This window comes from Gopherus evgoodei, chromosome 7 (assembly GCF_007399415.2).
Source record: "Gopherus evgoodei ecotype Sinaloan lineage chromosome 7, rGopEvg1_v1.p, whole genome shotgun sequence".
Lineage (NCBI taxonomy): Eukaryota > Metazoa > Chordata > Testudines > Testudinidae > Gopherus > Gopherus evgoodei.
This window is the reverse complement of record NC_044328.1, coordinates 118,392,145-118,412,942: the sequence shown is the minus strand read 5'-3', so window position 1 is coordinate 118,412,942 and position 20,798 is coordinate 118,392,145. Positions and strand designations below refer to the sequence as shown.

The 20,798-nt window shown below is 40.0% G+C and overlaps 1 protein-coding gene across 18 annotated transcripts in view; it reads left to right on the top strand.

Annotated features, from left to right (window-relative positions):
- CHL1 (cell adhesion molecule L1 like) overlaps positions 1-20,798 on the top strand; it is a 192,325-nt gene that overhangs the window by 140,791 nt on the left and 30,736 nt on the right. For 15 of the 18 annotated variants that reach the window (XR_004001317.1, XR_004001318.1, XM_030570018.1 and 12 more), the window contains 10 exons: positions 1,827-1,859; positions 4,988-5,119; positions 6,904-7,041; positions 8,061-8,172; positions 8,625-8,791; positions 10,621-10,786; positions 11,805-11,929; positions 15,709-15,810; positions 16,040-16,237; positions 17,337-17,407. Coding sequence is in view for 16 of the 18 variants with exons in the window: in XM_030570018.1 (XP_030425878.1) it covers positions 1,827-1,859; positions 4,988-5,119; positions 6,904-7,041; positions 8,061-8,172; positions 8,625-8,791; positions 10,621-10,786; positions 11,805-11,929; positions 15,709-15,810; positions 16,040-16,237; positions 17,337-17,407 (1,244 nt within the window). In the remaining 2 variants the exon portion in view is untranslated. The remainder of the gene's footprint in view (positions 1-1,826; positions 1,860-4,987; positions 5,120-6,903; positions 7,042-8,060; positions 8,173-8,624; positions 8,792-10,620; positions 10,787-11,804; positions 11,930-15,708; positions 15,811-16,039; positions 16,238-17,336; positions 17,408-20,798) is intronic. The other 3 variants (XM_030570027.1, XM_030570029.1, XM_030570025.1) reach the window with 1 other exon arrangement.

Genomic DNA, 20,798 nt, shown 5'->3' with positions numbered 1-20,798 from the left:
TCTAACTTTAGATCTGCAAACTGTATCTCTGCTTCCACAAAGGCTAGTGAGGCCAGCTCCTGCCAGAAAGATGCCATCACAAATTGCTGTCTCCAGCCCTTCACTAAAATAATACATTGTTGAAAAATTGCTCTTAGTGTCACCTTTGCTGACTCTGGATGGCTCTGTTGACTTGTGGTGGCTGAACCACATGAAGGTTTTTACGAGTCTGTTGCAGCCTTTGGTTAAGAGACCTGGTTCTTTCTGCACAGGCCATAGAAGCTCATGCTTTTAGACCCACATGTCTGGGGTTCTATCCCCATGGACAGAAACATCTCCCTTCCTGCCCACGTGAATCATTTTACAGGAACATCACATTTGAACTCTGCCAGTGTATTTTCTGGATTTACTTAGGTGGTAGACTCCAAAGGACACTGTCATCTCTTAAACGATAATTAATAATAAAGCACAATGCCTTTCTTTGCTTTTGCAAGGCAAATAATAACATGATGATAGCACCTAGATACACACATCAGGAATTTGGACACCACTATGTACGACACGGTGTATACCCAGGAAAAAGTCAGGAAGCTCAGAAACTGACTTGTCCGGTACACGTCAAGAACTAGAGGCTTGTGGCTTTGAAGTTCCCTCACATGCAGTTTAGCTTGCAGTCTATGCTATGACGAGATGTACCATTTGGATGAGACAAACAAACAGTGGTGGGTGGAGCACACATTAATGGAGCAAACTATCACATAATAAACAGAAGTCTCAGCTCACCGCATACCTAGCCATTGGCAGCCAGCAGTGCTTCGTAGGCATAATGTCAGAGATTCAATCTTATAAATAGTGACTTGTATCATATCACATAATAGCATAACATAGCACAAAGCATAACACAGTAACTTAGTTACTCCAGGGTGACTCTTTTTTGAAATCAATGGAGCTTGCACTGATATGTACATTTTCCTATCTATTATTTATTTATTTATAGGCGGAGGGAAACGGAGTCATAAAATCAGCCAATGTAGTATCTTAAAATAGGCATCATGCAAACTGAGTGGGTTAGGTAACAATGCAAAACACTTCCATTTTAAATAAAAAATGAGAAACAATCTAGGGTCAAAATAAAGTCTAGAAAAGCATTGCCCCATAGTTACACAGAGGATGAGTAACAGAATGAGTTTGCAGATAAATGCCTCTTCTTCAGAGTTGATAGGGCAATCCAGCCCCAGGACCGAGTAGCATATAATGTTGCTGCTTCAGGAAAAGAGTAGCAACAGAGTGTGAAAGTCACAATGTGATTTCTGCTTCCCACTGCTCCAGGGCACAGGGATGTTCACCATCCCCCTTTCTGCAGCAGGTTATTGCTCCATGTGTGCATTGGGGGACTCACTCACCCACCAACTGCTCACAGGGGGACTATCAGCCTGCTGGCAGTTGCTCTTCCTCCTTCCATCACTGGGAAAGCTCCAGAAATGTGGGTAGCCCATGCAGGAGTGTGTGGTGACTCCTCACTCCCCTGTATTGCTGTGTCCAGGCACACAACAGGACTCACAGTTCCCCTCACAGAGCAGAGTACAACATTTAGTGATATTATCATTTGGTAATGTTACTATCAGCTGTGCTAATGAGGCTGCTGTTTCGGGTAAGACACCCAAAATAGCTCTGGGAGGAAGATACTGAAACATAATTGAAAGACTCGGCAAAAACATTTTTCACTTGCCATGAGTAAAAAAGAGACTTTGCTGAGAGAAATATGCTTCTGCGCTGTTAAGCCATCCACATCTGCCAGCTGCTCGATTTTAATCTTCAGTTCCCCATCTCTCCTCACTTCTCCATAGGCAGGCAACCAAAGAGGAAGAACAGCCTTTCAGGTATCTACACAGCATTTTGTCACATGATGTGACTGATCACACCCTCTCGTTTGACGCAGCCTTGTTTTGCATAATATTTGTTTCTCTTCCTGAATGTGGGGAGGAATGGGACAGCACGACCTGGAGAGGTTTCAAATGCTCCTATCGTGGAAGTTGCTGACTCTTAGAAATCATTCCAGATGGTATGGAACGTCTCTACAGTAGCTGAATATTTTAACAATCCGGTCATGGTTTTCTCAATTGCAGGAGCTTCAAATAGTAAAATACAAGGAAAATAACATGAATTAAATTGTTCAGTATGTTGACCACAGGGAGAAAAGCTTTGTGATGAATTATTGTTTCTGTTCGTTAACCAGCCAGTCCCCAAAAACCTAAAACTGCTATTGCCATGTCAAGAATGCTTTTTATGAGAGCTATTAAGCTCCTCTCTCTTGCATCTAACTAATGTCTGTTGATGTCACTAATAGGATTTTGATCTATTAGGAGTCTCCTCCCATGTATCACGTTAGGCATAACTGAGCCTAAATAGTCTCCTTTTCTAGAGTTTCAAACCAGTAAATGTCACTAACATCCATCACCGAGCCACCTATTCAGTCCCATTCTCTCTCTGGGCACATGACAGGGTCAGATCCTCAGCTGGTGTAAATGAGTGTATTTCCATTGGCTTTGGTGGAGTCATGCCACTTTATAGCATCTGAGGATATGACAGATTTTCCTCTAAGAATGTGTATAGGGAGAGAAAATTAAACAAGTAAAAAAAATTACTCTCCATAATATTAACTGGCACTGCTCCTCTGCCCATTCTCTCTCCTATTGCTACAGTATAAATCAGGATCTAGCTCTCATTTCCACACTGTCATACCTGCAGTTCTTCTTGCTGATACTTAAGCATGTCAAAACAAAACTCGTCTTCATAACAGCATTCTCTAGCAATGGCATTTGCATGCAGCCTATTTACTAATCCTACAATAGTTTGAAGGCCAAGATTCAGGCAATTATGACAAAACATGAAAATGTTCAACCAGCAAATTGTTTGACTGCTTGAACATTTTAATCTCTCTTTTTGAAAATTGATGTAGCCTGGAATATTGGAATGGGGACAGAAAAAGCTTGTTTTTTCTGTTTGAGCAGAGTGAGGTTCTTTTAAAAAACAACAACAACAAATTGTCATGATTTTAAATACTTTTATTTATTAAATATAATCTCTCTCAAATTTAAATTGCTTATAACCCCTGAATCTTTTAACTAGCACAATGCCTGGCATCATAACCCTGATCTTGGTTGGGGTATCTGGTCTGTATTGTCAGAATAATAGTAATTAATAATAATATAATAATTAGGGGCTTCATTAAAAAAAAAACAAACCAATTTTAATCCCAACCCCCACATTCGCAGCCCTTTTAAGAGGGAATTGCCCCTGGAGGTGGCTGCCTTTACTCATCTTGCTCACACAAATCAGCAACTTGATGGCATAAATGTGGGATTTTACAGATTCAAGTGGTACATGTTCATATTTTGATGCTGCATCCATTGCATTTGATATATTAATAGGCAGCACTGCACCCCTTCCTAACAGAGAAGGGCTTCTCTAGTGTCTTCATGGTGTAGACTACATTTTAATACTGAGATTATCTAATGGACACCTATAGACTCACAATTACATAACATCGATGAGGCAACTCTAGGAGTTTCTTATTTGAAAAGCATTAGGAAAGTACTTAGGCTTTGTATTTTTAGCTGTCCTTTGAATCAGCTGAGCAACTGAACACAAGGAGCTAGCACCATGTGGCAGGCAGGCAGCCTCTTCTGGATAATCAGAAGTCCTCCGTAAAGAGCGAGTGATCTTGGAATATATTTTGGGAACCATTGTATTAGAGTATTGTCACCATCTCATTTCTGTTTTGGTTCTTATCTTCAAGACCCTTAATGACCTGGGCCCAGAATATCTAAAAGATTGCCTAAAGCTCCAGGATGGAGGACTGTGGATAACAACTCCACTTCTCAGTCACAGTGGAACTTTCTACCACAAGGGTACAGCTGGTCTTTGCAAGAGACAGAGCTTTGACTGATTCCATACTGTGGAACAAACTCCTATAAGAACGAAGGATCTCCCCACCTTCTGCTCCAGTGCAAGACGTGCTGCTTTGACCTTCACTAATGTGAACAAATAGCAGTGTTTACATATTTAAGAAAGAAGAGGAAAACCCTACAAAAACAAACACTAACACTACACACACAATTCTCCTCATTAACATAGACATCGTATTTACTTCCTGTTCTAAGAACAAGGAAATATGGCAGTACAGCACTGCATCTCTGGCACCACTATGTGAACAACTTTTAGCACCATTGACTTTTGAGTGGTGACTGCTCTATCTTGAACATTTAGGGCCTGTTTCAAAGCTGACCGAAGTCAATAGAAAGACTCCCATTTACTTCATTAATCTTTGGATCGGGCCCCTGGGATCTCAGTTGTCTGGCTATTGTGAGGATGATGCAAAGGTGTCAGAAACCACAAGAAACCTCTATGGCTAAGAGATAAGCTTGGATGCAGCCCCTGCATTCCCTGAGTCACCAATATATTCTCAACACTGCAGGTTCTTCTGTCAGAGACCTATATCCAGGTCCCATTGAAGTCAATGGAAGCCACATGGTCACACCCAAGGGGAGGATTTGGATTGAATAGATATTTGCATTTTGGTTACATTGGTTACATTAGATGTCTGTTGTTAAAGAGTCCCATATTGAGGGTTTTTCTGAAAATATCAAACGAAGCAACCTTCCCATTTTCACCAGCTTTCCTATCCCAAAACATTTAGCTTTGCACTTACAGCTGGGCATTTTCACTCAAACACTGTCCACTTCCCACAGCCTCTCCTTTGCATTTCAACAAATACCATCTAAACAGAGGAGAATGGTGTATATATTATTTTAATGTCTCTGGTAGAATCATTTTATAAATCAAAATAAAATAAGAGAATAGATTTATCCTTTAAGAGAGAACCTGCTCTGCAATAGTTGATAGAGTGTGCCATCTGCTGGAAGCCATTAGTGATAGCAGCATCTTCATGAACTTTCATCCCTACTAGTTGTAACGTCTGCTAATATATTATTTTTGTTCTTAACAGAACCTCCTCGGTGGATAAAGAAACCCACAAGTGATGTTTACAGCATAGAGTCAAGTGCTTTGCTATTGTGTGAAGCTACTGGCAAGCCTGAGCCAACTATAAAGTGGAGACTTAATGGAATGCCTATTGATAGTAAGTACAGTATATAAAATAGTGTGCTCATGTAATGCCTACAGACGCTGGTCATTGGTGGATGGAATCGAACTGGGGACCTCTGGAGTTTAGTGCATGAGCCAAAAGCCAACTGGCGGTTTGCTAAAGCTGTAGAGCAGACTCATTTAACTCTCCCTCTAAGTGGTCTTGGTGCCACTAGATGGGACAGACACCACACCCAGAAGGTGTGTGGGTTACATATTTCCCCTAGCTGAGGAAGCACGTCCTGACTTTCACAGTCTTCCCAGTTGAAATCCTGGATGAGCCCCCACTTGTAATGCTGACAGACCCTAGTTCGTTGGTGGGCGGGATCGAACTGGGGACCTCTGGAGCTTAGTACATGAGCCTCTGCCACATGAGGTAAAAGCCAACTGGTTGTTAGGTAAGGGTGTAGAACAGACTCATTTGACTTTCTCTTTGAGTGGTCTCGGTGCCATTAGATGGGACAGAACGCCACACCCAAAAGGTGTGTGGGTTACACTCAGCTGGACAAGATTAGCATATACTGTACTCTCAGCACAAACGTTGGCACATAACTCCAAATGCATCATATGATAGTTGATTTGTCTGGTTTAGCCAAAGTGAATACTTTATGGTGATAATGAAGGGAGAAGAATTAAAGTAACAATAATATGGAAGCTACAATTGTAATTTAAAGCCTCTGGCCAGTCAGTGTAATTTTCTCATCTTTAGGAACATGGATCAGACTCTTACAATACTAGGGCCCCACTAGGACTCATTAACTAGCACAGAGATAAGCCACGAAATGGCTGAAGAGTAAAGGCCCTGCTCCCTCCTTGTTCCTCCCCTGGCACCATCTGCTTGAATTAGAGTGGGGAAGGGCTAGGCCATCTCTCTCTCTCTGTCTCTGCCACAGACACACCTGAACCAGCCAGCACAGCAGGCTGTACGCTGAACCCCTCTAATGAATTCTAGCTGAGAAAATCAGAATTCCTCTCAACGACCCAATCTGCAGCATGGCCCCTCCATTCTCACTCCAAGTTACTCAGGACGCCGTCTAGCCCAGGGATCGGCAACCTCTAGCACGCGGCCCATCAGGGCAATCCACTAGCAGGCCAGGACAGTTTGTTTACCTGCAGTGTATCTGGTTTTGCCGATCAAAGCTCCTACTGGCCATGGTTCACCGTACCAGGCCAATGGGGGCTGCGGGAAGTGTCCCTAGGCCCATGCCGCTTCCCGCAGCCCCCATTGGCCTGGAATAGTGAAGTGCAGCCACTGGGAGCTGCAATCAGCCAAACTTATGGCTGCCACAGCTCAACAAACAGTCCTGGCCCACCAGCGGATTTCCCTGACCGGCCACGTGCCAAAGGTTGCCGATCCCTGGTCTGTCCCATCATACCAATAGTTGTAAAGAACATACAGCTCAAATTCAAAGTTTTGTAGATGATTTGGACATTCTTTTTAATGAGAACTGGATAGTCGGATGCCTTAGGTGCTTCTGGAAATCAGCATACACATATACAAAATATAAACCATGCTATTTCTGTCATACGTAAAATATCTCTGTAGATAAACATTTTACTGAAGCCAAGCTATCCACTTCTTTTTCTCCCTGGGAATGATGACATGTGCAATGCTTTAGAGCAGCTTTCTGGTGGTTGGGGTACATCACTGCTAGCCTAATACTGAATATGCGGCTTGCCCTTTTGGCTTGCATCTGAAATGGAAGCAGTTCAGAGATGCTCTTGAACTCAAAGAAATGCTCATTCCTCATCCTACTGACATGCTTTGATTCCTTTCAGAAAGGACCTATAGGGGCAGAGTATCTGCCGGGGAGATCAGCATTACCAACCTACAACTGCAGGACAGCGCAGTGTATCAGTGTGAGGCAACTAACAAGCATGGCACCATCCTTGCCACTGCCAATGTGAATGTTTTAAGTAAGTACTTCACAACATTAGATTACTTATGGAAAGGATGCTGTTGCCACAGGACCCAATCCTGCTCACCCATCACTGGTTGAGGCTAAATCATGGGAGTAAAAGTTTGCACGATTAGGCCCACAGTTGCTAATGCTTACCAAAGCTGGCAGTTGTTCTATGGCTTTCATCATTAATCTCACTATTGTAACAAGTTCATTGTAACTTTGCATTGGTCCAAAATTTGAAGAGATGCTATTTATTGTGTAATCTGATTCAAAGAGCCTTGCATCGCGTGCACTGTATTATATGTTTAGTGTAAGCACACAATGACTCGTGTGTATACTTTATTTTAAGAATTGTGCTTCGCTCAAGGACTTCTTCTATTAAATAAAACAATAACAGATAGTTCAGTTGAGACCGATGATGTGGAACCAGGATTGTGCCCTTAACTGTACAATTATGTTACACAGATCATTAATCTGGAATTTCAGTTTTTATTACCAACTTGTTCATTTATGAAACAATCATAATGCTGGGAATTGACTTAGTGGAAGGAGTCCCCATCAGCAGCAGAACCAGTGTAGTTTCCCCATCCAGCCCAAGATTTCTGGAGCGTGTCCTAGGCCCTTCAGCCCCAGCATGTCAGAGAACCAGCCTCCTGTTGTCTTTCACAACAAGGTTTCCTGATGCGTTTACACAGGAGGCTTGACAGGGAAGCCAGCGACTAACTCCAGAGAAGGAGCATGGTATAAAGATAGAGTATGAAAATGAATTTCTCATTAAGTAGATACACCAGCCATTGATCCTCATAAGCTGGTGGCAGTAGCTGTCGAAGCATCTGAACTGCAGTTGCACTGAGCAGTGGTAGGACAGCTGGAGGCTCCAGAAATTGTGCAGTTCCCTCTTGCACCAGCCTAGTTACTTGAACTCATTGTTGTGCTAGTGGCGGGGAGGGCACTGGGAAGTGGATCTGAGAAATAACGTGTTTGATTCTCACTCCAAAGCATAACATAGCTGATTTACATTCTGTTTTGCAGATATTGCTCCATTAGTGCTAACCTCAGACAGTGAAGACTACGCCACAGTTGTTGGTTACAATGCTTTCTTGCACTGTCAAGTTTTTGCTTCACCTCCCGCTGTCATTATTTGGTAAGCCATATATAACTGCCTGCCTGCTGCTTGTTTTAAATCACTGGTTTTATATTGAACATGTTATTTAACTGTACAGACACATTAAAACTTTTCAGTCATCATGTTTGAGTTAAATTTAATAATGAATAAGATAATATCGGTGTGGTGGACTTAAACAAGCTTTTTATCCAAGGATCTCAAGGCACAGTGCTGTGCAAAGATTAATAAAACCCCACAATATCTGTTTGAGAAAGGTATTGTAATATCCAATAGGCTGGTAAAGTGAGATGTGGTGTGGCTAACGTGACTTGCTCAGAGATATTCGGTCACTCAGTGACATAGCTGGGAACAGAATCCAGAAATCTTCATGTTATTCCTTTGCAATAATCGCTAAACCTAAATTCCTCCTGGTGTGAAAGCCTGGTTCCAAGACTCTTGGAAATAATTGGTAACCATTATTATACTGCTAGGATGAGGGACGACAGCACCATGCCACTTGAAGGTCTGCGGTACACTGTATATGAAAATGGCACCTTGGAGATCAGAGAGACAAAGAAAGAAGATTCTGGGTCGTACACTTGTTGGGTGACAAATTTGGGTGGAAAAAGTGCAATCACTGCCAATCTGGGTATCAGAGGTAACTTCTCATTTTATGAATAGACACCTCTTTGAAACATGTTAAGTCTTCAGAGAAAATGTATTCCAAAGCAGAGGTATATTCTGCTTCTTGTAATTGCTTCAAAAATTATTATATGGTTTATGGACAATCCTTGATTCAGAAGGACCCAGTCCAGCAAAAGAAGCAGTATCAAGTATGGATGATGCAAGGGACAATTATTCAATGTTTAATGCAAGGAACGTGAAAGAATCAAGGCAAGGTATGCACTCTTGCATATTTAGTGCATGGTCCTTCCCCCATGATCCTCACATTGTCCTGGGCACTGCAAAAAGAATGACAAGGCACAAGAAATGTGGCTTAACTAGGTCACAGCTTTAATAATGCATCTGGGAACTATCTGGCAGTAACTTGTCCAGAGCAGATCAAACTTCCTTCTGTAATCCACACCACCTTAGGGAGGACTGCCTTCATCCCACCCCGTTCCACACCATTAACCTGGTCCCAGCAGCATTGCTGCAACCCCACTGCCATCTGCCTTTTTGAATGTTGAGGGCATGGGAATTGGGCCTTTGCTGTACCAGACATTAGGAACTTCCCACCCCATTCCCCACTTCTTTGGGGATTGTCTTCTCCAATCTCTACCACTAATTTCAATTTTTCAGGGGATTGGACCTCTTAGTACATGAGTACCTGCATTGGGCACCTGCTGAATTTCAACAACATGAGTGATCACCCCCTGTACTCTCTCAGATTGGAGTAGGATCTGAGTTTTGGGGCCTTGCTGTGGCCATTATGCTAGCAGCCTTTTTGAGACTGGGAAGGAGTTTTTTCCATATTCCTATATTGGCCTGAGCACCATGGTGGCGGGGGTGGGGGGAAGGTGGGAGGATTTGCTTCCTCTCAACAGCCCAGAGATTTAGTGCATATGCTGGGTTTGTAATATGGGGTTTGGGGATAATTATAGCTTTCCAGTAATGTGTGTTACCTTTAAATTACTGATATATACTTTCAGCTTTAACTCCATTTTAACACAGGTTTGGGGTTTTTTTTTTTGTTTTGTGTCTTGAAATGGAGTATGGGACTGGACAGATACAGTTAAGAACATAATCTAAAGTCAATGGGTTGCACATGTTACAGAGGGTTTAGTGTAGCCTGAAGAACGACTAATGATGCATGAGTAGAAAAGGCTGCAGTTTGACTCTGAGCCAAAGATGATTTTGCAGGTTTTGTAGTTAGGGAAGAAAACAAAACAAAACAGAAACCCTTCTTTTACTTGTTTAGAAATTAATGAGAGACATTAAATATGGGAACACGCAATGAAATGTTCACAAAGCTACTTTTCACTGTATGGCAGTGTAGCCAATTGCTTTCCATTACTTATTTTTCTGTTTCTTCATTCAGACTGATTTTAAAATAACAAACTTGATTGTGATGTTTTTCCCCACTTGACTTTAATTATTTTGTCATTTTCTCTGGGTCCTTGCCAAAGTCTATTTGAAATAGGATTGGGCATAAAATCATAGTCAAGTTTTTCTATCTCATTTATTTTGTCATATACTCTGGCACACCCTTAGCTAGGATGTTCACCTGTGATATTTTCTTATAAACTTCTGATTGGCTGTATGATCCTCTTTGATATGAGTTGAACTCAAAGGAAAATGCTTTTATAGTATACTAAATGTTAGCACAACCTCAAATCAAAAATATTCCTCCTTAATTTGACTTGTATGGAGAAAAACTACAGTACATTGCTCGTATGATCATTTTCTGCATTTGAATTGCTTGGTGGAAATGTAGTACAATCACCTGTATATTGCTAATCAGAATATCTTTCTGTGATCAACCAGATGCTACAAAACTTGTTGTTACTCCTGAAAACCCTCAAGTGTTGAAATCACATTCAGTTTTATTGAAATGTCAGTCTGAATATGACTCACACTTGAAACAAAGTTTTAAATTATCCTGGAGGAAAGATGGAGATGAGCTGCAAATCAACAGCACAGAAGATGGCAGGTAATCTTGATAAAAACCTCTCCTTGGTTTGACTCTGAAACAATACTATGTTTATGTGTAGCATGGTTAATTTTGTTTCCTAGGGATAGGATGTTTTTTATAACTTTAAGCCAAATCTGTGCATATCATAGCTGTGCATGCAGCACATATTTTTATGATTGCACCTGTGTTCTTTCAAATATTTTAAAGTTTGATTTTTTTGAACCGAGCTACGCAGGTAGGTTCATATTTACTTGCTATACCGTGGTGCAGTATGTCTCATTCGGCAGGTACACAGCACAGTGAAGTACTAAACTTGGCTGCCTACGCTTAATCCAAGTGTGAAATACTGGCTCCACTGCAGCCACTGGGTGTTTTATCATTGACATCAGTGGAGCCAGCATTTCACCCCAGTTGTTCAACATTTGAGTGCTGGATGCTTAGCAAGAGACAGAAACATTAGTATAAATAGTATACATGAAAAGCAGTGTGTTTTGAGTGGTTGTGTCCTAAGCATAGGAATGAATGAAATGAGGGCTGAATTTTGCTCCCTGTATACTTTTGCCATTGAATTTGATAGGATTAAGATTGAGCCCCTAATCCTATGAAGTGTCTGGAATGGACAATTCTGGAGGATTAAATTCCTTTGTTTTTTAGTCATGGAAGAGGTTCAGCCCACTACCCCGCACCACATAATATGACTGAGCACATACATAAAGGCTGAGGGCCAGATCCTCACTGAGGGGTAAATCAGCATAGTTCCGTTCAAGTCAATGAAGCCATGGCATTTACACCAGCTGAGGATCTAACTCTGAGCTCTAAATTGCTACAAAAATAATATTCTAAAGTACAATGTATAAAATATCTTCAGCTAAGACACAATTTTAAATAAGACATACACCACCACTATATTATTCCAAATGAGTCTGGTATCAAAGGCGTGCATGAACAGGCCTTCAGGAAAAAAATGTCTATCAATAATATGCTCCTCTTCCAATTCTCTCTCTCATGTTTATGTAATTTCTTTTTTGTCCTGAAGGATAATTACTGAAATGGATACATTGTTCATATCAAGTGTGACATTCGAGGATCAAGGCGTTTACACTTGTGTGGCTAGTACATCCCTGGACAGTGTCACAGCTGAATCCCAATTAATTGTCCTTGGTAAGAAATTTTTCCCCCCTGGTTTGCAGACTACATCCAAAAAGTTAAACAATGCAGTGATTCAGACCAGTTTTTCTACACACTCAGTTCAATTTATAGAACATCAGTGGCCTGATTTTCAGAGATTCAGAGCACCTGCAGCATTTATTAATTTTGATTGGGACTATGCTTTCTCAACATCTGTGAAAACGGCCTCAGAGCACAATATTCTGATACAACAAAACATATAATAATGTCCTTGTTGAGCACCATTCATCATTTTCTCTTGTGCAAGAGGCAATCACACCAGCTGTTGGAGCTGTTGAAAGCTGGAAGCTCTAGTTGCATTGCTGGAAAAGATATGCTGTCACTTTGCAACCTCAGGGGGAGGATTCCTCCATCCTAGCTTCCATGGAGATCTCCAGCATACAGCCTAGCCACTTGGACTGTGCTGGTTCCAGAATATGATATTACAAGAGCCACCCATGAGAACTTACCAGTTTTGATTTAGATATATACATAAGTCTACCTTGCTATTTGAATACACCCTATGTACCTCTTCAGTTATGATTGGGAATACTTATTCTGCAAAAATAGTGAGGCAGCTTTATTTTGTTTTCTAAAGTCCTGAACCTAAGGTACCTATATATCCCCCAGTACCATAGTATCTGAGTGACTTACAATCTTTAATGTAGTTATCCTCACAAAATCCCTTGTGAGGTAGGGAAGTACTATTATCTATGTACTAGTCAATTACTAAGGGCTATTGTCTTATTTGCTATGGCTAACAGAATCTTTTAGTTCAAGCATTTGAGGCTCATGCTTTAAGATCCTGAGGTGCCAGGTTCAATCCTTGCATCTGACAGCTTTGAGCTGCAGGTTCATCAGTCACTATGTGTGGCATAGCCATCATGAAAAGGGGTGCAGTTATACCCCCTTTTTACAGAAAGGGAACTAAGGGCTTGTCTACACTTGAAATGCTGCAGCAGCACAATTTATGCCAATGGGAGAGGTTCTCCCAAATCAGTGTAGGTAATCCACCTCCCTGAGAAGTGATAGCTAGGCTGATTATGTGAGCTTTTCACATCCCTGAATGTGACATAGCTAGGTTGACCTAACATTTTAGTATAGACCAGGCCGAAGGCACAGAGAGACTAAATGATTTACCTAACATCACACAGGAAGCTAGTGACAGAACTGAGACTTGAAATCCAGCTCTCCCAAGTCCCATGCTGGCACCATAATCACTGGACCAGCCTCCTTTTCTCCAGACACTGCTATGGACTGCCTGCTGCTCTGCCCATGTGAAGTCCTATTGAAGTCATGGGTTGGCGACCTGGTGCACTGACGTGCAATCCATTGCAGAATCATAGCCTACATACCTATCTAAGGGAATTGAATATTAACAGGAATGTTATTTTAAGGGCAAGCTTTTGTTTTTATTTTAATTTAATTTGTTTATTTTCTTGGCAGAGGCTGCAGCAGGACTTAAATCACTCACCTGCATGGTTTTATATTTATTTCATGCTTTAATTATGAGTGCTGGTTTTCAATAAAAAGTAAATTAACAACATGACATGCCTTTTATTTACTGTACTGTACTTTTATACTACTGTGTAATTCAACATGTTTATTGACTATTTGTTATACTACTTATGAAAATTCCATGAAGGGCTATATCCCCTTTTAAAAGTTGACCTGCTTGGGAGAAAAAATGGTCTTGATCCTTTTTTGGTTTTATGATGATGTATAAAAAATAGCCAGATGGGGGTTTAAAAAAATCTGTGTTTTTTCAAACTAATAATTCAAGCTTTTTCTTAAAACCTTATGGTGACTAGAGAACTAACTTCACTAAAAACAAGACACCATAATTTGAGCAGGAAGGAATTTTTAGTTGGACTGTTAAGACCGTTTGGTTTTGTTAACACTCATCAGTGACTAATGGACATATTGGAGAACATCTTTGTTAAAATAGAGGACCGTTGTCTCTCCAAATAAGAGCTAAGAACTCACAACAGACATGCTCTGAGACCCGAAAAGGGCCACCAGCAAAATTTAGGGAGGCCATACTGGGTATTTCTGATACACCTCTACCTCGATATAACGCGACTCAATATAACACAAATTCGGATGTAATGCAGTAAAGCAGTGCTCCGAAGGGGTGGGGCTGCGCACTCTGGTGGATCAAAGCAAGTTTGATATAATGCAGTTTCACCTATAATGTGGTAAGATTTTTTGGCTCCCGAGGACAGCGTTATATCGAGGTACAGGTGTATTTCAAAGGTGTAATACAATTGGGGAGGAGAGGAGAGGTAGGGTGAGGGGAAGAATGTTTCGAGCATTCTTTACACAGAAGCATGGTAAGAAGGCTCAAACTCAGTTTTTAAAATATCCTGTGCCTTCGCCTTTAATTTAGTTTACAAAAATGCAGTGTCAGTCCTAGTTTTAGCCAGTTATAAAAGTGACTTGATTGAGGCACAAGGAGGATGAAGACTTGCTCAAGGCCTCAAAGCGCCACTCCTTAATCTGTTTAATTACTATGTCACATCGCCATAGATTAGATGGAACCATTTCCACTTTGAGGTTTGAAGAACATGTTCATAGTGAACATAGTTTTATTTTTAACATGATTTTTTTTATTTCTTTCATGGATTTTTTTGTTTGTATTTAGATATTATTTCAACAAACATGTTGCACCACAATACTGTTGCTATGAGAAATTGTTCTTTTTCCTCAGACCATATATATTTCGTAAAACGGATGGTAAAAATGACAAAACAAGTCTTAATAACTGATGAAGATAAACATCTGTCAGTCTGAATGTGCCTGTATTAAAAGCATTCACTGTAGGGTATGCATTTTCACAAACGTATGTTATCCCAAACCATAGATCACCTCTATTGCCTCTTATAAACTTGTTGAGAAACACAAGGTCATTCTGCAAAAATGTCTGTCCTCCCATGCTGTTTTCCTGCTTTCCTGCTGGTTAATCCATCTCTGTAGATGCTGTATTAAAGCTTTACAAGTCAGATTCTAAACTCCTATATAGCCAGCCCTTGATATGTAGCTCTGAAAATCAGCTCCGACACAGACAGTGCATATGATGGAGGAGTAGCTGGGGTTGGAATGACCCTGCTGGGACATTAAAGGTCATTTTTGTGGCACCTAGATGAGAGATCTAGCCAGGTTGTTACTTCGTACTCACTATCATAGCATCTAAACATCCAACTGGCTTTTGTCCTGGCCTCTAGACGGATCATGAACTGAGAAGCTGGGTGATGAACTTTCTTCTCCACTCACATATCATAGGGTTAAACTGGGAATCCATCAGGGATAATGAATTTTCTCCTCCCACGAACATTTAAGGGTGTAGGTTTAATATCTGGTGAAGTTCACTCTTCTTCCCCCATCATTGCAGTTTGGACCATAATAAATAAGCGAAGCAAATGCAGTTTCTGTTAAAAAACAGCACTGATATATATTCATTGTTGTATAGACTTTATATTGATTAAGTAAAAAAGAAATCTATTGCACTAGTTGTTATAATAAGAGTACACGAGATTTCCCTGAAAATGAATATAGCAATTCATAAAATCAGAGGATCTACTTTGTGTTTATATAATAAGGGTGGGATTTTTAAAAGTGATTGTTGCTGGCCTAACCAAGTCGCCATTGAAGTCAATGGGAGTTGTACCACAGCCTTCCATTGAAGCAGTTAGGCCAATGCACAACACTGTTGAAATCTTACCCTAAATACACACAACTCACCTTCTTTCTGCTATTTTCTCTTTATTTCTTAGATGTTCCTGACCCACCAGAAGAGCTGCTTCTCTCAGAAAAACAGAACAGAAGTGTTAGATTATCCTGGAAAGCAGGAGACAGTCACAACAGTCCCATTTATGGTATGAAGGATTCTAGTACCATAGTCTTGCATTTATTTTGTCCTTTATTATGTCATTACCAGTAGAATAAACAAATAAGGTTCATATACATCCTTAATGGTTTTTATTTTTGAAGTACCTTTGTTATAAATTTTGTTCTCTTCTGTACTTTCCATTGAATTTATATGGGCTTTAATTCAGAGTTATGCTTTTGGTATTATCTTTCTCATTTTTATTTTTCCCCTTCCAGAGTCCATTGTAGAATTTGAAGCAAATCGTTGGGAGCCTGGGAAGTGGCAGGAACTCATAAGAATCCCAGGGAACAACACAACCGTTGTTTTATCATTGGCTCCTTATATAAGTTACCAGTTCCGTGTTATATCCGTTAATGGTGTTGGAAGAAGCAAAGCTAGCGCATCATCAACACGCTATGAAACACCTCCCACTGGTAAATACTGTCATCTCATTTCCTGACTGTATATGTTCTAGACTAACATTCAATCCAATTTGTTCCATGAGGGTTTGAAATCAGACAGGATTGCTTTCAGCCCAGTTTAAGTGATCTGGGACCAGATTTTTATACTCCTGCAAACCTGAACACCTTATTCCATGATTTGTCCCACTGAAGCCAAATGGGGTCTCTCTGAAGATGTAGTTATATTCTATAGTCTCTGAAAGAGAGAGAGGCCAGAGCTGTGACCCACACCAGCCAGAAGAGCTGGTATCCTGCGAAAGGGAGCATATGCCACGCATTTGCCAAGGGTGGCACAGTAGCAGTGCTCTCCTGCACCCTCAAACTCTGGAGGACAGCTTACTAAGTCAGGCACAATGGTCCAGGGGCTTCAACTGGTTCTGTTCCTTAAAGCCACAATATAGCCCTTTTATATGCAAGCAGTAACTAGATAGGATCTTTAGCGAGGTTTATGGTGAGCCTCCCAGCAGCTCTGAACTTGTCACACATCTCCATTCACAACACATTTCTCATTGTAACACAAAATGACTGGTTCCTGAAAGTACTTGCAGAGGCCAGTTGTTCAGCATTGCATAGTAATTTGCATTGCCCAGGCTTTATTTTTGCTTTAGGTTTTGTTTTTGTTTTTTTACGTAACTCGTCTCAGCTTCTTCCAGAGTTTTTCAGCTCTGTGTCACACACTAATGATACACCTTCTGTTTTTCATTCCCAACAGGGGGAATGTCTCTTCAGAATAATCCCCCTACATCTGGTACTCTGAAATCCAAAAAGTCAATTTAGAGATATCAACTAAAACTAACCAAGAAGGCTGCTCCAGATCAAACCATATAAACTACGTATTAGTTCACTAACCCTCTGTTGTGTCAAGTAATTATGTTTGATCATGGGTTCTTTATTTACGTGTTGGTTAGTTGCAACAAAGCCAATTCATTTCAAGTAAGGAAATTAGCCTGGCACTTTTCACATCTATCTGGTTGTTTTGTGAAGATGTAGGGCATAGGGGAAGACGGGAAAAAAGACAGGATTAATGAAGGACAGATGGTGTAAACTAATTTTATTCGTTCTACTGTTATAGCTCCAGACAAGAACCCAGAAAACATCCGAGTCGAAGCTTCTGAACCAAATGAAATGGTTATGAAATGGGAGGTAATTTAAAAATTCCTATCAGTGATACTGTATGTGAAATTTCTCCTTTCAAGCTGAAGATCCTGAAGCATTACTGAAGTTATCAGGATCATGTTAAGAGAGTACCCACATTTTCAATATGGGTTTAATGGGTTTCTTCCTGCTATCTGTCTTCTAGTCGTCATTAGTAACTCCATGGATTAAATCCAAGGACCAATGAAGTCAAGGGCAAAGCTCCTATTCACTTCAATGGGGCAAGGATTTATTTCCTCCTTCTACCATTCAAAAATACATTTTTGATACCTGTGTGACAATGCTGTGGAAAAATGTAAGAAGGCCTGTAATACACAAGTGTGTAGTGGGGAGAAGAAATCCCATATATAGCAAGAGCTGGAGAAGGTCATTAGTGCAAATGTTAAAAGAATCTATAGAAGTATTGAGGACAGAATTACAGACTTCAGATTTCCAGAGTGTTTGTCTGTAATTTATGTGCCATCAGTTCAGAGGGATATATTTTCTCTTTAATTCCAAACAGGTTTTAATAATTGTAGAAGGAATGTATTTTGTGTAACTAGAATAGAACACATTTTGCATTGGATTTGGAAAGATTATTTTGCACTCTGGTTCTGGCAGAAACGAACCATACAAATTTCCACAACCTGAATTTTCATTTTAGGTTGGGTTTAAAGTGACCAGATGTCTCGATTTTATAGGGACAATCCCAATTTGGGGGCCTTTTTCTTATATAGGCTCCTATTATCCCTCACCCCCATCCCGATTTTTCATATTTGCTGTCTGGTTAACCTAGTTTGGTGTAGCCCAGAAGTGAATGTGACCCTCTAAGTCTATTGACTATTACTTCACTGTGAAACTTGTACAAAATATTCCATAGTCAGTGAGAACAATTCTATGTTTATAAGCAGTTGCATAGAGGCAGCTACCAACACAGACAGCATATGTTGTTGTTAATTATTTGTACTGCTAGCTCGACATAATCTCTGCCCAAAAATCTTACAATCTACAAGTCAGTTGTAGCACAACAATTAAAGGTGAGAATGGAGTGGGATTGGATAGGTTTAGATAAATAAGGACAGGGATTCTGGGTTCATTTAGATTATTTTTGGAAACAAATATTTGTATTTAGTTTGCTTCTTGTAGGCTTTGCAGCAGATCTTATGCCTGATACATACTGAATGCTTTATTTCCAGCAGACAAGGGCTGGATATATACACTCTGATTCTACAAAATGATGTTAATCTGCCTAGTTTGGATTAACAGATCAGATGAGCATTAGCAATAGGATTTTCAGTCAAGGCTTTGCAGCATTAAGCAAGATCAAAATAATAGTTGAGTGGGGCTGAAATTTAACCCTAAACTGGAATTTATTTTCCAGCAATAAATTTTATTTTTGTTGTTTTCTTTTTCATGTGTTTTAGTCAAGGGGATTTACAAAATTAAATCCCTGTGTGATGCTTTGGCAATTCAATGAAGAAGTCAGAGTGTAAATAGTGATGATAATTTTAAACAGTCATGTGCTCCTAAACGTTATGCAAAATTGTTAATAAATTACAATTCAATAAATTACATTATTAGTGCAGTTAATTAAATATTAATTCAAATTAAGTCAATTTAAAATGTGATCCAACAAATACTTTGAATATAGAGTTCATGTGATTTGTTGGATTGGAGCTGTAGTGTTTTTTTGTTGTTGTTTTTTAATGCTTCTTATATATGGAAAAAAATGTTGATTGAATTCTTAACATTTTTGTGACTTATATACATTACAATTAAATTCTAAAAGTAGTTTGACTTATAAAAACACATTGTTCAAATCTAGATCTGAGCAAAATTTTTTGCACAAAACTTTTTTTCACAAAAAATACAAATTTGGCGACACTGAAACATTTAATGAATTCCTGTTAATTTTGCCAAATTGTTTTGGTCGTAAAGGTAACCTAAAAAAATTCTGAAAAAAAAAGTTTTTATTTTGATTTTTTTCTAAAGGAAACATTTTGATTTTTTTAGATAAAAATTAATGTTCCTTTCAAAAACATTTTAAAATGGTCAAAACTGAAATATTTGAATTTAATGAAATATTTTTTGTTCAACCTATTCTGTTCAACATGTGGTTCTACCACAAACATTGTTTTAAAAATTGTTTTTGAAGTGCCAGTGACCCATCCCCCTTCCCCCCCCCAAAAAAAAAATCAATGTTATTTTCCCAACTCTATTCAAACCCAACCCATGTTGGTTTGTTATCATATGATGGCTATATGATGGTCTATGTAAAATGAGTCTAGTGCAGTGGTGGGCAATGTGCAGCTCATGGGCCACATGCAGCCCATTAGGGTAATCATCTGGCGGGCTCCCAGAGTATTTGTTTACATTTATATGGCCACCCACAACTCCCAGTGGCTGTGGTTTGCCATTCCCGGCCAATGAGAGCTGCGGGAAGCCTGGCCTCTGCTTCCCACAGCTCCCATTGGCCAAGAATAGTGAACCATGGCCACTAGGGGCTGCGGGCAGCCATGCAAATGTAAACAAATGGTTTGGTGGCCTGCCAGCAGATTACCCTGACGGGCCGCAGGTTGCCCGCCGGTGGTCTAGTAAGCTGAGTGATTAAATCCAGTTTGCAGGTATCCACGTCATAAGGCTCAGAACTGGTAGTCTTACTGGCAATCTTGACAAAGAACAGCTATGACCAATCTGATTGTAAGGCCTCTACCACTGCCCCATCATTTATTCATCTCCTCAGATACACTTCCTCACAACTGAAGTAAATGGCAGGCTTTCCATTGACTTCAAAGGCTGCTAGATCAAATCCTAAAGGGCCTTGCGACTGAACTAGTCTATCAATAAGGGTGAACACCTCAGCTTTTTGATGAAAAATGGCTTGTTTTTTGTAAATGAAAATGTTCTGTGAAACTTTTCATCTCTTCCTAAATTTTCTGATTTCTAAACCAAAAAACAATCAACAACTGAAAAAAATGCTATAAAAATTGAAAAGATTTTATGGAAAACAAACAAACCATTTCTTTCTAAAATGTCTACAGAAAAGCCATACCATTTTCCAACCGGCCCCAGCTGACACCATTTTATGGATTTATTCTTTCCTTTTATAGCAAAGAGGTTCTCAACCAAGCAGTAAAAAATAAATAAATAAATAAAATTAAAAAATGGAGCCATAGCTATTACCGGTTAAGTGTCCAGATCTAGTTGGGTGGAGTGTGGGGGGGGGGGGGGGGAGGGCGGTGGAGAGTGGTTGGTGCATATTTAAGATTTTACAGGATAATCTCAACTTATTCATAAATGATCTAGAGAAAAGGGGTAAAAAGCGAGGTGGCAAAGGTTGCAGATGACACTAAACTGCTCAAGGTAGTTAAAACCAAAGCAGACTGTGAAGAACTTCAAA